Source organism: Oryzias latipes, chromosome 19 (assembly GCF_002234675.1).
Source record: "Oryzias latipes chromosome 19, ASM223467v1".
Classification (NCBI taxonomy): domain Eukaryota; kingdom Metazoa; phylum Chordata; class Actinopteri; order Beloniformes; family Adrianichthyidae; genus Oryzias; species Oryzias latipes.
Window position 1 is genome coordinate 11,302,617 of NC_019877.2, and position 18,255 is coordinate 11,320,871.

The 18,255-nt window shown below is 37.5% G+C and overlaps 2 protein-coding genes across 3 annotated transcripts; one reads left to right on the forward strand and one right to left on the reverse strand.

Moving 5' to 3' along the window:
* The first annotated feature begins 401 nt into the window (after positions 1-401).
* Positions 402-14,104, forward strand: cdhr1 (cadherin related family member 1). Of its 2 annotated transcripts, XM_011488254.3 has the most exons (18): positions 402-657; positions 1,073-1,168; positions 1,295-1,440; positions 1,526-1,576; positions 1,782-1,871; positions 2,004-2,090; positions 2,796-2,912; positions 4,600-4,743; positions 4,825-4,903; positions 5,022-5,122; positions 5,206-5,409; positions 5,642-5,794; positions 6,299-6,463; positions 7,007-7,074; positions 8,734-8,962; positions 9,598-9,852; positions 11,711-11,942; positions 12,451-12,534. In XM_011488254.3, exons 1-17 carry the CDS (start codon positions 597-599, stop codon positions 11,906-11,908), a joined length of 2,244 nt encoding a protein of 747 aa, XP_011486556.1. In that variant the 5' UTR covers positions 402-596; the 3' UTR covers positions 11,909-11,942; positions 12,451-12,534. The 2 variants fall into 2 exon arrangements, with proteins under 2 accessions (XP_011486556.1, XP_004080604.1); XM_004080556.4 differs by lacking the exon at positions 11,711-11,942 and having other exon boundaries at positions 407-657; positions 12,451-14,104.
* Positions 14,105-14,886: 782 nt separating this feature from the next.
* On the reverse strand, positions 14,887-17,889 carry LOC101172938 (leucine-rich repeat, immunoglobulin-like domain and transmembrane domain-containing protein 2). Its single transcript, XM_004080557.4, has 3 exons — positions 17,706-17,889; positions 16,753-17,534; positions 14,887-16,660 (listed from the first exon to the last, which is right to left on the reverse strand). Exons 1-3 carry the CDS (start codon positions 17,813-17,815, stop codon positions 15,882-15,884), a joined length of 1,671 nt encoding a protein of 556 aa, XP_004080605.2. The 5' UTR covers positions 17,816-17,889; the 3' UTR covers positions 14,887-15,881.
* Between the last annotated feature and the right edge of the window lie 366 nt (positions 17,890-18,255).

Below are 18,255 nucleotides of genomic sequence, written 5' to 3' on the forward strand. Positions count from 1 at the left end.
TTTCAATTTTAGTTAAGATTTAAAAAATAAAAGCAAAATGATCAACTCTTTTCTGTAGTGTGGCTTATTGGATAAAGGGTCAGGGGGTATCTTAGGTAGAGCGGAGTACAAATGCCAGAAAAAGCCTCTTGGCCGTAAAGTGTCTCAGAGATCTGTAAGCACAGCTCACGTTTGTCTTGGTCAGTGTGCTTCAAAGGAGTGAACAGCTTCCAAGCTCAGGCCACGTGTGGCTTTCTGTGTTAATCAAAATCACACAACAAAGGAAGTTCTTTTGAGCTTTTGATTTGGAAGAATCTGGAATCTTAGATGTGTGTTTTTATTACATGTGTGCTGGAAAGGATCACAGCCATGTGTGAAAGCTGAAGCCTCTACCCCTGTGTGTGCAGTTTTTTAAGGAGAGATCAGAGCGCGAGCAGTGTTGTTGAAGATGTCTGTGAAGGGAAGGGATGCGTCACTGGATTAGTGACTGAGAATCTGTCCCAGCCTCTTTCATCTGAGCCTGCTGAGACGCCTGCAGAAGGGCACGACACTCGCAGCTCGCTTTCCCTCCACCAAGCCTTCCACATGATTCACCCAAGCCTTTCGTCGGCACCAGGATGAAGAAAGACAAGAAAACCCGAGCTTTGTTGCTTCTCCTGCTGCTTCAGTACAGCTGGGGTAAGGCTCTTCCTTTGGTTTTGGTTCCTTCTATGTTGTTAAGACTTCTTGGCTTGCTCTTGTCTGGTTAATCCTCTAACATAAGAGGACATGCCCATGTTAGAGCACACTGCTCGTGCTGCTTGTACTTTACTGAAATCAATACAGAGGGATGTTTTTGTTTGAATCTTTAAAGTTAAGATGAAAGTACAACATTTTTCCAATGCATCTTCCCTTATTTCTTCTTGTTTTCAGCTAAGCAAGTGTTAATAAGTGAGATATTAGCACTTTTTGTTCAAAACTTTTTGTTCACTCCAAAAGTGAATGTAATTGTCACATTCCTATAGGGTTCGGACAGATTAGTTTGCAATAGTTTTTGTTTTTTTAATTTAAATATTTAATTACATGCTATTCTGTTTTTTTTTTCTTCAAAAAGGGCAATCAGATTATGCTCCATATTTCTTTGATAATGGTCCCAGCAGCACAAATGGGAATATGGCCTTGATCAGCATTTCTGAGGATACACCTGTTGGTAAGATGGTCAATTACTTTTGTTTTATTTATGTATTGAAGCTCATTAAGACATAGGAGGAAAACATTGTGAGTGGTTACTTATTGCAACCATAGAAATGTCATAAAAAAGTGCTTTTGTTTACAGGAACACAAATCTACATCCTGAATGGTTCAGATCCAGAGGGGGATCCGGTCTCTTATGGTCTCACCTTTGAAATGGGCTCCACAGTATATTTTAGGGTGGAACCCAAATCGGGAAACGTGACATTAATTCAGGAGCTTGACCGAGAGGTGAGCCTGAAGATGATGACTTTTAATTTGGTACCAAAGAAATACTTTTTTTATTAATGTTGTTGTTTTAATTTGCCTTTTGTAGAAACAAGCTGAGATCTCGGTGCTTGTGAGCATAACAGATGGAAGAAACAAAGTAGGTTTTTTTTTTATTGCTATTTTGGTTTTCTTTTTTCTTCATCTTGAAATCATGTTCTGCGCTTACAGTATTGTTACAACATAACAATGACACATTGTAACTATACATAAATGTGTTAATTACAAAACGATGCAGTTAAATACGTTGAAAGATGTCGTTTCTGCTTGAATTGGGAGGCAAATATAACTCTTTGTTTCTTCAGGTTGTTGAAACAGTCAGAGTGTTTGTCAGTGACGCCAACGATGAGTCACCAGAATTTCTAAACCTGCCTTTTATCATTGACATACCTGAGGTACAGAATACCTTTTGAACACCAATTCTTATTTAAAAAAAAATCTCTAAATAAGAAAGTTTAGTCAAATAAATTGGACTTTGCTGCATTTTTAAGTTGACCAAACACCTGTTGGTTTTTTTTTCTCATTAGGACACTACTGCAGGAAGTAGCATCTACAAAGTTCATGCTGTAGATAGAGATCTAGGCTCTGGGGGCAGTGTTTCATTCTACCTACAGGTGAGTTTTCATGTTTCATTTTAATAACAGTAGTATGACCTATGTGCCTGATGAAGATTTTATTTAAGAGTTCAATCATTGTGATGATATTAAGGCTACAGCTACCCTGACAAAAGTGGGGTTTCACACTTCAGAATTCTATTTATAGTAATATGGCAAATTTATTCTGTAACTTCAGTCTAAATCATTTTTTAGTGTAAAAAAAATCCTAAAGTCTTTCATTTATTCATTTCCAATTTCATTTTTTCTTGTTATCTTAGTTAAAGTTAAAAGAAGGTCTTGACAGCCTTTTTATCACAGTACAGTGATGTATTGGGCCGTTTTAACAAACACATTGTGTTAAAACCAGAAGTCAAACTGACCTGATGAGAGCCAGGCTGTCACAGAGGGGAAAAGGGCATTGGAGTGACAGGGCAGAGCACAGAGAGAAAGATTAATCACATATAATATCAGTCTGGAAATGGTGTTACTTCAGTGGATTAAAATTCAATTACATTTGAGCAAGGCATGGCGGGCTGAGTTGGAGCTTAGTTTTGGTGCAGGCCAGCAGCTGACAGTGCAGGAGCTGGTATTGTTCATGTGTCAGCTGTCAGATAAACTGTCTGGAACATGACATGGATGAAGTGAAGCAGGCTGAGCGTCTGTGTTGATTGAAAGCATCTCTGTCATTAGTTTGATTGCTGTTGATGTGCTTCCTGTCACCAGAGTTCCCCGTTTGCCAAGTTCACCATTGATGGCCACAGTGGAATCCTCAGAGTTAAACCCGGCGAGACTTTGGACTATGAGACCACTTCAACACACTTTTTGACAGTGGTCGCAAAGGTGAGGGGTGGTTGTTGTTTTTCTGCTCCTGCAACACCGTCATAAGGCCTCAGAGTTTCTTTGTGGTGTAATTGTCCATACATTCAATCGTTGCTTTCACATCGAGATGATCAAATACTCAAAGTTTGATTGCAAAATCCAAATCAGATCTAATTAAAAATGAAATCACTTCTGGCTTTGTGCCTTTTGATCTTGATAAAGGAGTTTTTAGAGTTTCCATCCAGAGTTTAAAAAGTAATGTCTCCTCGGTAGGTTTCTTGATCAAATATTGCTTGTTCTGTACATCTTTCTTGATTACTTTTAGTATTCTTTTGGTTAGAATTCTTGGAGGCAGATTAGAAGTGTTTGCACTGTCACTTTTTGGTGTCGAAAGGTTAATATTTAGGGGTTTAACAAAGATTTGTTTCATATTATAAATAGTGGGTGCTGATACGATTCAACCAGTGTGACTTGGAGATAAATATTTGGGTACTGAACAGTGCAGGTGAAACTTTCCAGATTCCATGTATTTCTTGCAAGATAATCAAGTGTAAATTAAATATGTGTACAAACAAACAAGTCAACACTTTGTCATTTTTATGTTTGTATGCCTCAATCCAAATATTTTCCAGTATCGATATAATTGATTTATTTCACTTTTTAATTATTTTTTAATGGTATTGTAGATTCGATTTGATGAACAACTTGTCTCAGACAGATTGATCTGGTTTGATCGTATGAATATAAATTGATTTGTCAATTTATATTCATACGATCAAACCTATTAAGAGTTTACCTTTCAGTGAAGCACAGTTGAGTTTTTTGAAGGATAAAACAGAGGGATTATTACATACCCCTGTGGTACTCCGGTGATGCTCCTGGTAATAAATTCAGTATTGAAGTAAAAATAAAGTAGCCCCACATAGAAAAAAGGTGGAAAGATTTTGAAATTTCTGTTTATTAAAATGTATGTCATTCTGATCTAACAAAACAGCAATGCTGCTCATAGGCTGCTAGCATTTATTTAATATCAAAACACTTGAGTAAAGTTGTAAGATTTTACTGAAAACCCCTCAAAGCTAGTCAATGCAGAACTGATTCTATAGAATCTTGCCTGCATATGTCTTTTATTAGTTCTTGTTACATTTAAAGCATCCCTCCAAGGTTCCTTGCTTCGGCTGTAAACCTCTACAGGTTGCACCTCAAAGGAAACAAGATATACAGAATTCCTTCCATGAAACTTTTGCTTTTAGGTTTTTTTCTTTTTCTACATCTTGACCTTTGCTATTTGGTCAGTAACTAAAGTAAAGTAAATGTTTATTTCTATAGCACACAACAACTACTTTGTTCGAAATTTTCAAATTAAAATCTAACTTTATTTACACAGCACTTCTGCCAAAGAGCAGCTCAAAGTGCTTTTTGATGGCTTCCTGTCCATAACAAGCAATTTTGTGTAGATGTAATAATTTAATGAATTGTTCTGACAGGATTAGATTGCAGTAGATGAGGTATCCAACATCTACAATAATTCCCATTTTGTCTTTAGATGGGTGAGATGTACTTCAGCAGCAGAATTGAATGATTAGCAGTGTGAAAAGTAAAAGAATGGGAAAGACACTTTTGCAGTTTAGTTGGCATTTTAAACAAGATGTAAAAAATATGTAAACATTATTACCCTGCTTTCTAAAGATACTGTCTGTTTTTCCAGGATGGAGGAGGAAAGTACAAAGGGAAGCAACAGGTTTTGACCTCGACAGCTACCGTTACAATCAATGTTCTTGACTCGCAAGACATGCCTCCATCCTTTGTAGGAACCCCATATTTTGGTTACATCTATGAAGTCTCAGTTCCTGTAAGAATGCTTTTTTTTGCTCTTTATTATTAGAGCTTTCTTGCATTTGTTTAAATGTGCATTTTATTTCTTTTATTACAGGGTTCTGAAATATATACAGTATATGCAAAAGATGGAGATCAAGGCAATCCCAACCCCATCCATTATTCTATTATGAATGGTAAGATGCTAAACTGATCATAGTTGTGATGTTTTATCCTTTTCATTCCATAGTTGATGGTTTAAAGATGATATGCTGATTCCAACATGTCACATTGAAGCTCTGCCTTATTTTTCAGGCAGTGATGGTGTTTTTGACATTAATAGCACCAGTGGATGCATCACCTTGACAACTCATCCATCTTTGTTGAAAAAAGAACTTTATGAAATTAAAGTCAAGGTAATTTTTTGTCTTCTCATCCACTTATGTTGATTTCTCCCTTTATATTCTAATATATACTAAAAAATATTCCTCTGATCCAGGCCTCTGAAGTTGGGCTTAACAACCAGCTCCTGGACTTTGACATTACTACAGTGACGGTCCGAGTGGTGGATCTTAACAACCATCCTCCGACCTTCTATGGAGAAAATGGACCACAAAGCAAGTTTGAGGTCACTATGTATGAGCATCCACCTGCAGGGGAAATCCTCAGAGGCTTTAAGATCACAGTCAATGACTCTGATCAGGTGTGTGTATTCCCAAACTTCACACTCCTTTTTGATCATTAGCATATGGTGGGATGTGGTGTCACGTGACTATATCTGTTGACTTTTTTTGTCATCTCTCCCTGGTTATTCCTTCCCCCGACAAATCTCATGTATTACATTTCAACTGTCATGTTTATCCTCTCCACCATAATTCCTTTCACTGCCAAATGAACTTTGTCTCAACTCTACTGATCTTCTGCTTGCTATTTAGGGAGCAAATGCCAAATTCAAACTGAGATTGGTCGGGCCGAGCCGAGTCCTTCGAGTGGTTCCCCAGACGGTCTTGAATGAAGCCCAAGTCACTATTATTGTTGAAGACACATCTGGCATTGACTTTGAAAAAGGACCCACTCTCACTTTTAAGGTAATGCTGCAAAGTAAGCCATGTTTTTGAGTCCAGGACTTATGGGCAGATAGTGTTGAAACTAAGCCATGATGCAGTTGTCCTGCTTTTTGTACTTGAGCTAATAGGTATGGAAAAGCTTCCTACACTTTATCCCATTATTTGTCTGCTTCTTACCAGGAGGCTAGGGTTACTTTAGTTATATTTCTTTTGTTGTTGTTTTACTATGCAGCTAGAAAGGACTATACGAGTGGGAAGATAAAACGGCTATTTGAGTAAAATGAAATTGTGCATCAAAATAATTTGTAGGAAAATTAGCCAAATTCATTTAACTTTTAACAATTTTTGGATAAAAACCACTTTTAACTTTTTCAAATAACAAAAATAAAACTTGTATACATGTATTAAACTTGTATACATGTATTAAACAAACTTGTATGTTTGTTTAATTTTTGGTTTTTAAGATCTAGATTTTTAATCATCATTTCTTCATGCAAACGTAAAAGTATGTGCGCCTCATTGCAGCTGCTGGCAGTGGAGATCGACACTCCGGAGCGATTTAGCGCCACGGCTGACATCGTAATCAACCTGCTGGACACAAACGACAACATTCCCACATTCACATCTGAGTATTACATCGCTAGGGTTCCTGAGAACTCTCCTGGAGGCTCCAGTGTTGTGTCTGTAATTGTGAGTCAATCCCAATTAAACTGTACTTTAATTCAAAACAAAGTGATTACACAATCCATTTACCCTCTCAGTAAATGCAGATTGCTCAGTGCAATTAATCAGTTGAAAGCAGATTGGAGCCAGATTAAAATAAAAGCTTCTTTTTATTGCCGTGTCTTCCAATAAAATGTATTCATTTGTGCCAAATTTAGACATGGACCCTGACTGCAGCGTGTAGAAGCTGTTTTTTATTATACCTCTTACTTTTTTTCTCTCACATTTCATTTAGACCGCATGCTTGTATTTTTTGTTGTTTTTTTTTGTTTACGCTGCAAGTCAAACAAACTTACATCCCCTCTCAGGACACTAAATGACCCCCCCACACACACACACACTATTGCATAAACAATTAAAAATAATTAATTTAAAAAAAGGTATAGATGGTGTCACAGAGTAAAATAAACAAAAAAAGGATTAAAAGTCAGGTTTTTAAATGCACATATTTAAGATGATTGTGTGTATTTTTAAATTTAGCTGTATCTTTGGTGTGTTGTTTGTTTATAGGCTAAGGACCCAGACTCTGGACCATGGGGTGAAGTCAAATACACAATTTATGGATCAGGCTCAGATTTGTAAGTAAAAATATTTTACTCCTGGCTGTGTGACTTAATGTGATGAAATGTCATTTTTCAAAGTCTGACTCAAGAGGAAAACATTGGCCAGCAGGGCACTGGTCTTGAGTCATCTTTACGACTTTGATGGAAAAGGAAAGCTGTTTGATTGGCCCCTCTGCTGCACAAGCGACTGGCTCCAAAATGGCTGCAAGATGCTGGCTAATCTCCTAATTGGATTGGAAGGTTAAAAATAGTCGGCCTGGCCCGTCTCTCATAGGCAGAGCCAATTAACATGCAATGTGACAGCTGGAGGTACAAAAACGGTAGCTTTGCAAAGCAAAGCAGCATGCAGTGAAGGAAAGTGAGAATTTATGCTTGAGTTAATTGTGTGAAAGTTGTCAGTTCTAGTTGTGAATTCTCACCGTTGAGAATGGGATGGGAAAGTCATCTCGTTTTTTAAATGGCACTGATGCTGAACCAAATGTTCAGAAACTACAGTGTGTTTGATGAAAATCAAAGCTATTTATTTTCAAAAAAATATTTTTTTTTTTCAAATTGGGACTTTATATATTTATTTAGAATTTATTTACATCCGGTTTGTCTCTATAAGTTCTTCAAGCAAATGAATTTATTTATAGGATTAGACCTGCAGGACAATATTCATAAACTAAAGTAACTCAAACTGGCTTATTTATACACAAACCCACACACATGAACACAATCAGAGTTTGTCAATTACTTCAATTAGCTAAGTAGCTGTGATTTCAAACATTTTCACAGAACTAAAATAATTCAATTTAGACAAATAAATTATATATTAGTGAACAAAAACACATTTGTTCTTATCATTTATTAATGAGAGCACAATAATCACTTCTTACAACAAAGCGTTGCATCCATCAATGCTGCCATTATTGTTTCTAACTCTAAACTGCATTCACCAAGAGTACTAAGACAAATCCTAACTTCATGGACAAAATTTATTTGTTTGCTGCAGACTTTCAATAGGTTATTTCTTTTTTTTTATAACAACTGTGCCTATCATTTTCTAAGGTATCTTGATTTAGCCAGCCATTATAATGATGAGAATAATACAGTTTTTAGCTAACAAGTCAGCACTGGACTACAGCATGAGATTGTATGTTCTGCCTGTCACAATGCAATATAATATTAGGCTTAAAATCCGCTGTTGGTAAAGTTTTTCACTTAGAAAGACCCCTATAGAATTACTCATAACTGAGGCGTTCTCCTGCTTAATGCTTTTGGGGCGTTCTCTTGTCCTTTGCAAGCAGACTTTCTCGATGTTTTGTTGTTGTTGTAATGATACATTGTAAAAGAAATGGTACAAAAATCTTCTTATCTTTAATTATCGCTCTCTTTTGTCGTTGTTTGCCCCATAAAGACAAAACTTTTCATGGAGACATATTAAAGAGAGAGTGGATACTCCGTTGCTAACTTAAAGTTGTCATAATATCACTCTTTTTGAGTCTCAGATGCCTAAATTTACATAAAGAATAATAAATATTTTGTAAATTAATGTCTCCCAAACCCTTTTAAAGTTTTTTCTGTAATTTTTTTCTTGTAAATATTTGCTTGTTTATCCTGTTAATAACTTTCTTAATCTTTTAATGTCGTATCTGTTACTGTGAGTCATGAAGTGATGGATCTTACCTGCAGGTTTTCCATCAATCCAACGTCTGGGCTGATCACCACACAGCCATGGACCAGCCTGGATGCAGAGGTCAGATCCAAGTATAACTTCTATGTCAAAGCTGAGGATTCAGAGGGAAAGTACAGCCTGGCGGAGGTCTTTGTCACCGTCCTCGATATGAATGACCATTCTCCAGAATTTGACAAGAGTCTCCTGGAGAAGACCATGATTATTGGCATGCCTGTCAAAGTCGAGGTGCATCATACTGAATCTTTTTTATCTAATTTTTGAGCAGACTATAATGATAACATTGTAGGAAAGGATGATTATGTTGTCTCCAAATGTTTTTTTTGTTTTTTTATTATCTGCTGTGTGTTTTAAACTAATCTAAAAGGTTTAGAAAAAAACATTTTAAAATATAGTATTCTTGAAATATAAAATAATACTATTTTTTTTAACTATTACTAATATATTTTTTAATTACAAACAATAAAAGAAATTTAGAGAGAGACCTTACAATTTAACAGATAAAATAATTTTCTATACATGTCTAAGGTCATTACAACCCCTTTCCTTAAATTTTAACTTAGACATAAAAAACAAAGTTTAAAATATGTTAGAAGTGGGTATGATTGTACTGTTAAAACTATCTTTAAATATATAAATGCATCTGTGAAAACGGTTTTCTGTCTTAGTTTGAAAATTCAAGTTTTCTTTTTTTTCTGATTAAATTTAGACTTTTTTGGGGGGCTTTAAGTTTAAATCCCTATCTCAAGCCTTTTTATTAGTTTTCAAAAAGAAAAATCATGGACTGTAAGAAAATAAAGGAAAAGAAAATGTTTGTGTTGCTGAATTAATTACATTGTGAATTTTGTTGATCCTTTTTCAAGGCAGTGGACGAGGATGCAGAGTCTCCAAACAATGTCATTGAATACTCCATCATGACAGCCGATCCCGACAACGCGTTTGATATTAACGCAGACACAGGCGAAATCAAGCTAAAGCCTTTCATCAAGTCCATGGAGATCGTGCAGAACATCACCAAACAGAAGGAATGCAGGTGGTCTCTGGTGGTCCAGGCTAGAGACAGAGGCTCTCCGTCCTTCAGTACAACGGCGGTGGTCAATATCGATATCACAGAGGCGGTAAGACCAATTCAGATACAAGATGCTTGCAGTTCTTCTTATTGCATGCCTGCAGTATAGACTGAAGCAGTTTAGCATAAATAGTAGGCTTTGCTACAAGTCTAAAAAAAGAAAAGAACCTTCAATGTAATGATTTACTGTTCTCTTGTTTGATAGCTCCAAATGAATTTTTTCATTCAAATTATAGTGAATCAGGAGCAGACAAAAAAAAGCACCTTTTGAAAAAACTTGTAGGTGTGATGGAAAAACAGCTATGGCAAACCACACATTTATTAGGAAAATTAAGCTCACATTGCATTTCTGAGTATTTCTTTATCCAAATCAGGAACAGTTTAAAAAAAACGACGTTATAAAAACAGCATATAGTTACGTAGAAAATACTCTTGGCGGGCCACAGGTTCCCTGCTCCGCTCCTTTCTGATTTATGCGCTTTTGGACTACTACGTCTTTATTTTCATTGTCTGAGCTGGAATCTGGATCAAAACTGTACAGCTGGATAGCTCCAATATTGCTCGCCATTTTTGTTGCAACTGTATTGTAAGGTTGGGGTTTTGAGAGGTTGTAAGCTAACGGGAGAGAGTGTAAACAGATGGATAATGGAAAGGGGAAGGGCAATCTGCGTGCCAATGGTCCCACCCACAACTCATAGTTGAACTTCTAAGTATACTCCTGCTGCCCTCCAGAAACAATGTACTAGAAAATAACTTTGGCTTCTTCATGATTAAAAGACCACTGGGAACGCTTTGAAAATAGATCAAAAGATGATTGGAGTGAGACTATAAAACTCTAAGTGATCATGGGATGACCAGAGGACGTAAATCTACTATTGATGTTTGTATCAGCGACTATTTGTTGTTCCCTTTCAATAAAAACCCTTGCAAAAGTTTACAATCAAATTTAAATAATAATTCACTTTATTTCAGACTTGGATGTGGAAGAAGAATAGAAGAATACAGATACAACATACATTATAAAAAAATTAATAAAATAACAAAAAAACGACAATTTACAATCATTTAAAAAGAGTATTCTCTGTGCCCTGTGTTTACTCAAGGTGGAAATGTAGCGGCATGAGGTTCTTTTGGGATCAGTCAGAGACATGATAATTGAATTCTTAGATTTGTCCAGGCATTCCATGAGGCTGTGTGTAAGCTTACGTAGTGGGTAGTACTTCACAGGTGGGGATGTGAGCATTCACAAACAGTTGACTGGCTCTGTACCACCTGGGCAGCAAAAGCCTAAAGGCATCATTATAAGCCACTATGAATTAACAGAATGTCCCATGTTCATAACTCCACCACAGAGGAGTCGTGTAAAGAGGAGTGCAGTAAGCTCAGAACAATGAACACTTCACTTGAAGAGAACACGTACTGAATTTTCTCATCAGCACATTTGCCTGAGCATAGAGTTTACAGTACTGTCACTGAATGTCTCTGTCATCCCGCCAATCATCAGTAATGAAGTGTCCAAAATATTTGATAATTGAGGTTTGTTCCAGAGGCTTTCCACAAAGCTCAAAAACAGGAAGGTTTATATATTTGTCGTCTTTGGTCCCAACAATCATTAAATGACTGCTATATTAATTTTTAGGATATTTGTCAGTGGCAGTGTCACACAAAAATCGTAAAAGCCATTTATGTAATCTGTAATATTGCATGATTTACATATCTGTGCCAGTTTTATCATTTTAGATATTAAATATGAAAATTTTGGTTAAATAAAGTATATTACTGTCTTTTTTCCTTCATAACTTCACACTTCTTCTGTGCTTTATGTTGTCACTGTCCATTTGTTCTGTCTCCATGATGACCCAGTGTTTTTTGGTTTTGTTTCTGTGTTGTGTATCGTGGTTTTTCAGGTCAAAGGTCGAATTTTTTCATACTTGATGGGCCTCAGCAGGCGTCCACTGACGGTTTTTGGAATTTTTTTCAGCATTGTCACGTCCCTCATTTTATCGACTGTCTGCATATCCACAGTCCTGTACTGTAACGCTGTGAAAAAGTCCCGAATCAACCCAGAGAGCAACTATATTAAAGTGGTCCGCAGAGTAAAGTGAGACTCAGCTGGAGGGCCATTTTCCAGCTGTAAAGGTTGGCTGGCTGTTGTCTGTAAAAGAGTATTGAAACATTTCAAGAGTTTTTTAAAAAGCTCTTTTTATAGTGTTTTTATGGTGTCACTTTTATCAATTACTTGAAATTCCATTCAAATTCAAATTTGTTTTTATTGATCACTAATAGGGAAATTTTGGAAAAATTGATTTCTTTACTACCACGAACTTAACTCTTCTGTTGTCGAGTTGTCACCTTCTGTTTTTTTAAAAAGATAACAACTCCTGACGCACTGCACTGCCAGACGCATTCCCAACAGTCAGTCAGTGTTGTGCTTGGATCCTAGCTTTGTATTAGCACTCTCATCGTGAAGGACTGATGTGAACAAGTGATTGTGTACCGGCGTTACGTGCTTCGTAGTTGTGTTTGGCCCTCCTCTGTCAGTGCTTTGCGCATCTGTTTCTCATGCTTGTGTGTTTTTTGAAAATTGGACATTAGTGTTTGCATTCAGATTCAAATAATTCAATTTTTGCTTTTTTTTTTTTTACAGGCTCATCTCAAGGGGCCCATGGGAGCTTTTTTAATGAAAAGTAGGGACAATCCTTTGAGAGCATTAGGGATGGTCATTTTCATCATCACTGTACTGGTTGGAGTGACAGCCCTGATCTCCACGGTCATGTTCATGCGCAACACCAAGTCGAACAGGATTGGGCCTGTACGCCGCATCATTAAAAAGCGAGCTAAAGATCAGCAGCCCTGGAGCTTCAAAATGCCTGTTATCAAGTTTACGAACCCGGGAGAGAAGTTTCTAATCAGTGATCCAGAAAACAGCCCCTCAAAAGCCAACAGTAGTCCTCGACTGAAGCCTCCACCTCCTATAGCTCCTTGTCTCCCGCCTCCACCTCCGTCCAGCTCACGGTCAAGTGAGAGGCCCCGGGCAGTCCCAACAATATCTGGTGTTCTGGCCTCCAAAGGATCCAAGAAAGCGAAGTCTGGCCGTCGCAGAGAGGGAAACATGAGCTCTGCTTTAGTGTCTGAGCTAAAAATGAAGTTGGAGCAAAAAATCAATGAGAACAATCAAGGTTACTACTAAGAAAAAAACATTGATATAGATGGTTGTGAAGTTGATTGGTCATTTCTTTGTGACTCTGTTGCTGTAAACTCATCTCATCTGTGCATTATCTGATGCACAGACCTTGGTTGAGACTATTCCTGTGCTACAGGTACAACAGGAAGGTTTGCAGACATGTTTGTCTTAAGTCAAGACTGTAAAAAATCGGGCTGCAGTGCATCCTCAATTGACCCAGTTCATATAAAAAGAGAAGAGATCTGGAGCTGGTGCTGCTACTGCAAAAGATTCACAGCACTGCCATCTTGAGGAAGATTACTTTTTCTTAATAGTAAGAAAAAGTACCGGGAAAGAATTACAAAGATTTAGGATACGCGCAAAATGGATATACAGTGTTTTCCATACACAGTATGATTTTTTCTCAGTAAATCCTGAAGAGAAAGACTTTTCTTGTTTACTAAATGAAGCAGCTTAAAGGACACGGTCATGTGAGGGGGAAAAAAGCTTATTATAAAGTGCTAAAGGACCTGTGTGTTAATATTTAACGGTGTTACAACAGCCGCTTCAAAGCTGAGAAGTTGCTCCTTTCTATAAATACAATGTGCCACTATAGTAACACAAGCATGCTTATCTTAATTTGAAAAACTAGAAAAGATGCTTCAATATAAGTGTACATGGGTCCATGTTATGTGTATAGCATTGATTAATTTTGAGTATTAAAAGAATTGCTTAAAAATTCCTTTGTGTAGCAGTACAAGATGCAAACCACCCCAACCAGCTCTCATCATGGCATACAGCTGCAGAAAATCAGCTGTCTGTAGGAACATTTTGAACTCACGTGTTAGTAACCCGCTTGGTCCTTACCTTCACGGCTGTAGTAAAACATGTCAAGTCTGTGTTTAGGGATCCTCACTCTCCATGTTACTCTGGAATGCCTTCAAATGTAGGCAAATGCGCTGTGATGGTGGTAGTAAATGACTTGTATTTGATTGTATCTTAACTTTATACAAACTTTAAAGAAGTTCTGTTTGACTATATAAGAATTAAACATGGATTATTCACGCCTGGTCCTTTAACGTTACTTATTTGTACCGTCTTTGTACCGTCTTTATTTAAAATAAATATTTGAAAATAATTTGGTGTGTGCTTCAATCTGTCCAAAAACGGAAGGAACCTTATTAATTTGGGCCAATGTGTGGTCAAGTTTGGGGCTCACATATTATAGAAGTGGGTTGCACGTTGGTTTAGTGGTTTGTACTTCCACCTCACACCAAGAAGTCCCTGATTTGTATCCCAGCCAGAACCTTTCTATGTGGAGTTTGAATGTTCTCCTCATGCATGTGTGGGTTTTCTCTAGCTGGAGAGTGTGCAAACCGCTTTTTCTTCGACAGGGGGGCGGGGTTTCTTCGCGCCAATGGTGGCGTCAACAACTCAGAGGCGAATTTCTAATGAAAATTGTCGCTCTGCTGAAAATATGCCATAGAAAGCAACACAGGTTTTTAATTAATTAAATCAAAAAATTAGATCAAAAGATGATGGAAGTGGGTTTTTAAGACTACTTTAAGACACATACGTTATTTTTCGAAAACTTCCTCGTTAAACAGATCCACTTGGCAGTACTGTTATTTTCCACTTTGGCCCTTAGGGTACTAATTTGATTTGATCAAAGGGGTGTCTGCGACTGAAAATCCTTTCTTAAAAAACGGAATCACAAAACTAAGAAACTTGCATCTTACTTTCAAATGTACCAGTGTAATGAAGGTATAAGTGCTGAGTAAATTAGAAACGTATAGTTAGAACAATTATCCAATCCAATCCAATTTATTTATAGAGAAACAAACAGTTTCCAAAGTGCTGTACAGTGACTAAAATTAGATAAAAATTTTAAGCAAAATAAAAACAAACAAAATACAACAATAAAATAATTGAAAACAAGATAAAAACACATAAAAATACAGATAGAATACAGATAAAAAAACAGAGGACCACACAACTCACGTGGTGTTAAAAGCCAGAAAATAAAAATGTGTTTTATATTTTATATTTATGATATAAATTATGTCTTAAATCTGAGCTTTCCTTATCGCTGCTCTTAGCAGAGATTGTTATCCCTTACAATTTTAATTAAATCCAAAAAAATCATTTAATCTTAATTAACATCTGCTTGTTTTTTTATTTCCTTTGCTCATATTAATATTTAAAGTTGCATTAAATGGAAATATCCTGTTTCAATGACTAGTATTAAGTCAGAAAATCACTTTAATCTTCTTACCAGTGTATGCATAAAATCATGGGAGGGTTCTGGTTACGCAACAAATCCCCCCGGATGATTGTACTGTAAAAACCTGACCATATCAGCATTTGTCTTCTCCTTAATCCACATTAAAAAAAAATTTTCACCAGTGAAAAATAAGATGTTTGGGGTTTGATGAGAAAAAAAAATTGAAAATCATGTTTTTCTTGTAGTAAAGATGTGAGCAAACCTTTGTTTAACCAGAAAGGTCACTTTAGAACTAGTTCTCATTTACACTGAAGACCTAAGTAAAACAGACGCAACAGAAAAAATACCTTCATAAAATTAATGTTTGTAATAATTTGTGGGTTAGCATTATTGTCTTTATTCTGGTGTATATGGTATAATAAATTGATAAAACCTATAGAAATACAGGAATAGTTTCAGAAAGACATACAATGAAACGTATTAATTTTGACCAGATAAAAAGACAAAAATAACTATTCTTAACTGAGAGATGGAAGGCATCTTCATTTTCAGATGAGACCAATTTAATATTTCAAGCTAGTTCCACTTGTCACAAAGACATTGTTTAGAAAAAAATGGCACAAAATAGAGTTGAAAAAAATGTTTAGTTTAAAAAAACTGTCTGTCTTTGTCCAATTTTCAGCTGATGCTACTACAGCTGAGCTGCACTTCCTCCTCTACACTTGTCCTCAGACTTGCGCCTCTTCACTTTCTCCAGGGATTTCCGGCAGAAGGCTTCATCACTGGCGGTCTGGAGACTGTCAAAGGTGGCATGCCTCTCTGTTTCTTGTGTGTTCTCTCGTTGCATTCTTAACTTCCTCCGCATATCCAGGCAGAGGTCCACACAGCTGAACCGCGCCTCTGTGGTGCACGCGTACATGCCAGCTGGCACAGCCAGTACCATAGCACACACGATGACTATGATATGAATGAGCTTCTCCCTTTGCTCCAGCTCGCTAATGTCACTTCCTGTGATAAATACAATACACTGACTGTCTCTGGGTGGGTGGTTCTTCAGAGTAACACACACCTCGTATTTGGTGACAGGAAACAGGTTGCTAACTGTATAGCTGTTGATGCCAGGGCCAATATAGATAATCTCCTTCTTGGGTGAATTGTATTTGCCAAAGTGGATGGTGAACCATGTTTCTCCAGGGTTATCTGTTGTTGCGAACCACTCCAAGGTGATCCCATAAACAGTCTGCTTCGCAATGCGGATTTCAATGTGGGTGTTGTCATTAGATGACACCATGGGGACAGGAGGAAGTGGCATAGAGGAGTTGTTGGAGTTGATGTTGAGGATAACACTGACAGAGGAATTGCCAATAAAGTTGTTGGCGATGCAAGTGTAGACCCCTCGGTCTGCGACGTGTACAGACGGGATCAAAAGCTGGGAAGAGACCGTCTCTTCATCTAGTTGGGTCTGTTTAACTGTAAGGAGAATAGATAATACAGGGAGCATAAAGTTTAAGGTATAAGCTCACAACTTTGTATAATTAGTCACAATGAAAAAAATAACTTACCAACAAATCCTCTAACAATTTTCAGACTGTACATCCACTGGACGGTTGGAGCTGGCCTGGCCTTGACTATGCACGTTAAAGTCGTGTTTGTTCCCAGAGGTAGAGTGAAGCTTGTTTCTGGAGCAGAAGCCACTGGCGTCATGCATGTTTTTAACTGGATCTCATGGAAAAACTTGTTGGCTTTGGAATCTGGGCTTGAGCACTTCAAGTAAGAGTTCATGAGAATGATTGGAGGGCCAACCTCCCTGATGAACTCAACAAAGCCTTTGAGGCGACAGTCACACAACCAGGGGTTCTCGTTCAGAGCCAGAACCACATTGGAGACCAGCCCGTCTTTGTCCCACACTTTTTCTGCTGTTCGGTAAAGAGGCCAATTAATGAACACTTCTTTTGATATGATGCTGAGCTTATTGGCGGATAAATCTAAGTAGGTCAGGGAAGATAGGTGTTTGAGAGCATTTTCTGGCAGAGCATCCAGGCGGTTGTGCTTTAGATCCAAAATCTTTAGTTTAGGCGTTTCCTGAAATGCAGTCCATGGTACAGAAGTCAGTTTGTTACCCTGTAATCTTAGCTCTGTCAGGTTGGTTAGACCCTTCAAACTCTTGATGTTCATCAAGGTGATCTCATTGAAATTGAGCCAGAGAAACCCCAGGTCCCCAACTTGAGAAAAGGAGCCTTGACGTAGTTCACTCAGGCGACAGTTTTCTATTCGGATTTTGGTAAAGTTGTCATAAATGTCCTCCGGCATTTCGTCCATGGAGGTCCCCATGCACAGTAAAGATCTAAAAAACATTTGAAGAAAAGAATCTCACTGTCTTTTTTTTGTATTTTTGAATTTTAAAATAACAAAGAAAAACATCCCAAAGCTACAGTACTTTTGGACCAACAAGTGGGTCCCAAAAATTGCCTAAAAAGTTTAAAAGAAAAAATTTCTAGCTTCTGGGATAGCTTACCTCCCCATGCTGTCATCTGTGCACGAGCAACCCAAGGGACAAGACGAATATCCAGGTTTGAGAGCACAAAACACTAGCGAGATACCTAACACAACATAAAAGACATCCATGTTCCTGGACAAGCATGTGAAATGGGCCTGTGAGGGCAGAACATGCCTATGAGCTGAGTGGAAGAAAGCCTATTACCTTAATCCTCCTTAACACAGGACACCAAGAGACAAGTGAGACAGGAAAACAGTATTTATAGGAATGGTCTACTTCTGTATCTGCATCATTGTTCGGCGTGTTTCAGAAATTTTTCCTATGCAAGGTTTTCCATTATTCATTGTTAGTGCTGGAATTACTTCATAATGTATCCGTTTGATTTAATTCACCCCTCCAAAGTCACAGTGCTTACATGACAGGAGGGCTATAATAAGTGGGCCGGTCAGGCTTAGCAATCCTGAAAGAGAGGACTGCAGCGAGACAGACAGATGTCTGGGAAGGACTTCAGCCTGACCTCAATAATCTGAACACCGGTTCTTTCTCAGGTCAGAAAAAGCAGAGTCAG

Excerpts from the sequence above, each read along its gene's own strand:
- LOC101172938 (XM_004080557.4), bottom strand. The coding sequence starts at position 17,815 with ATGGATGTCTTTTATGTTGTGTTAGGTATCTCGCTAGTGTTTTGTGCT. Across the intron at positions 17,535-17,705 it reads ACAGATGACAGCATGGGGAG|ATCTTTACTGTGCATGGGGA; the intron begins GTAAGCTATCCC and ends AATGTTTTTTAG. Across the intron at positions 16,661-16,752 it reads AATTGTTAGAGGATTTGTTG|TTAAACAGACCCAACTAGAT; the intron begins GTAAGTTATTTT and ends TTCTCCTTACAG.
- cdhr1 (XM_004080556.4), top strand. The coding sequence starts at position 597 with ATGAAGAAAGACAAGAAAACCCGAGCTTTGTTGCTTCTCCTGCTGCTT. Across the intron at positions 4,904-5,021 it reads CCATTATTCTATTATGAATG|GCAGTGATGGTGTTTTTGAC; the intron begins GTAAGATGCTAA and ends CTTATTTTTCAG. Across the intron at positions 5,123-5,205 it reads TTTATGAAATTAAAGTCAAG|GCCTCTGAAGTTGGGCTTAA; the intron begins GTAATTTTTTGT and ends CCTCTGATCCAG.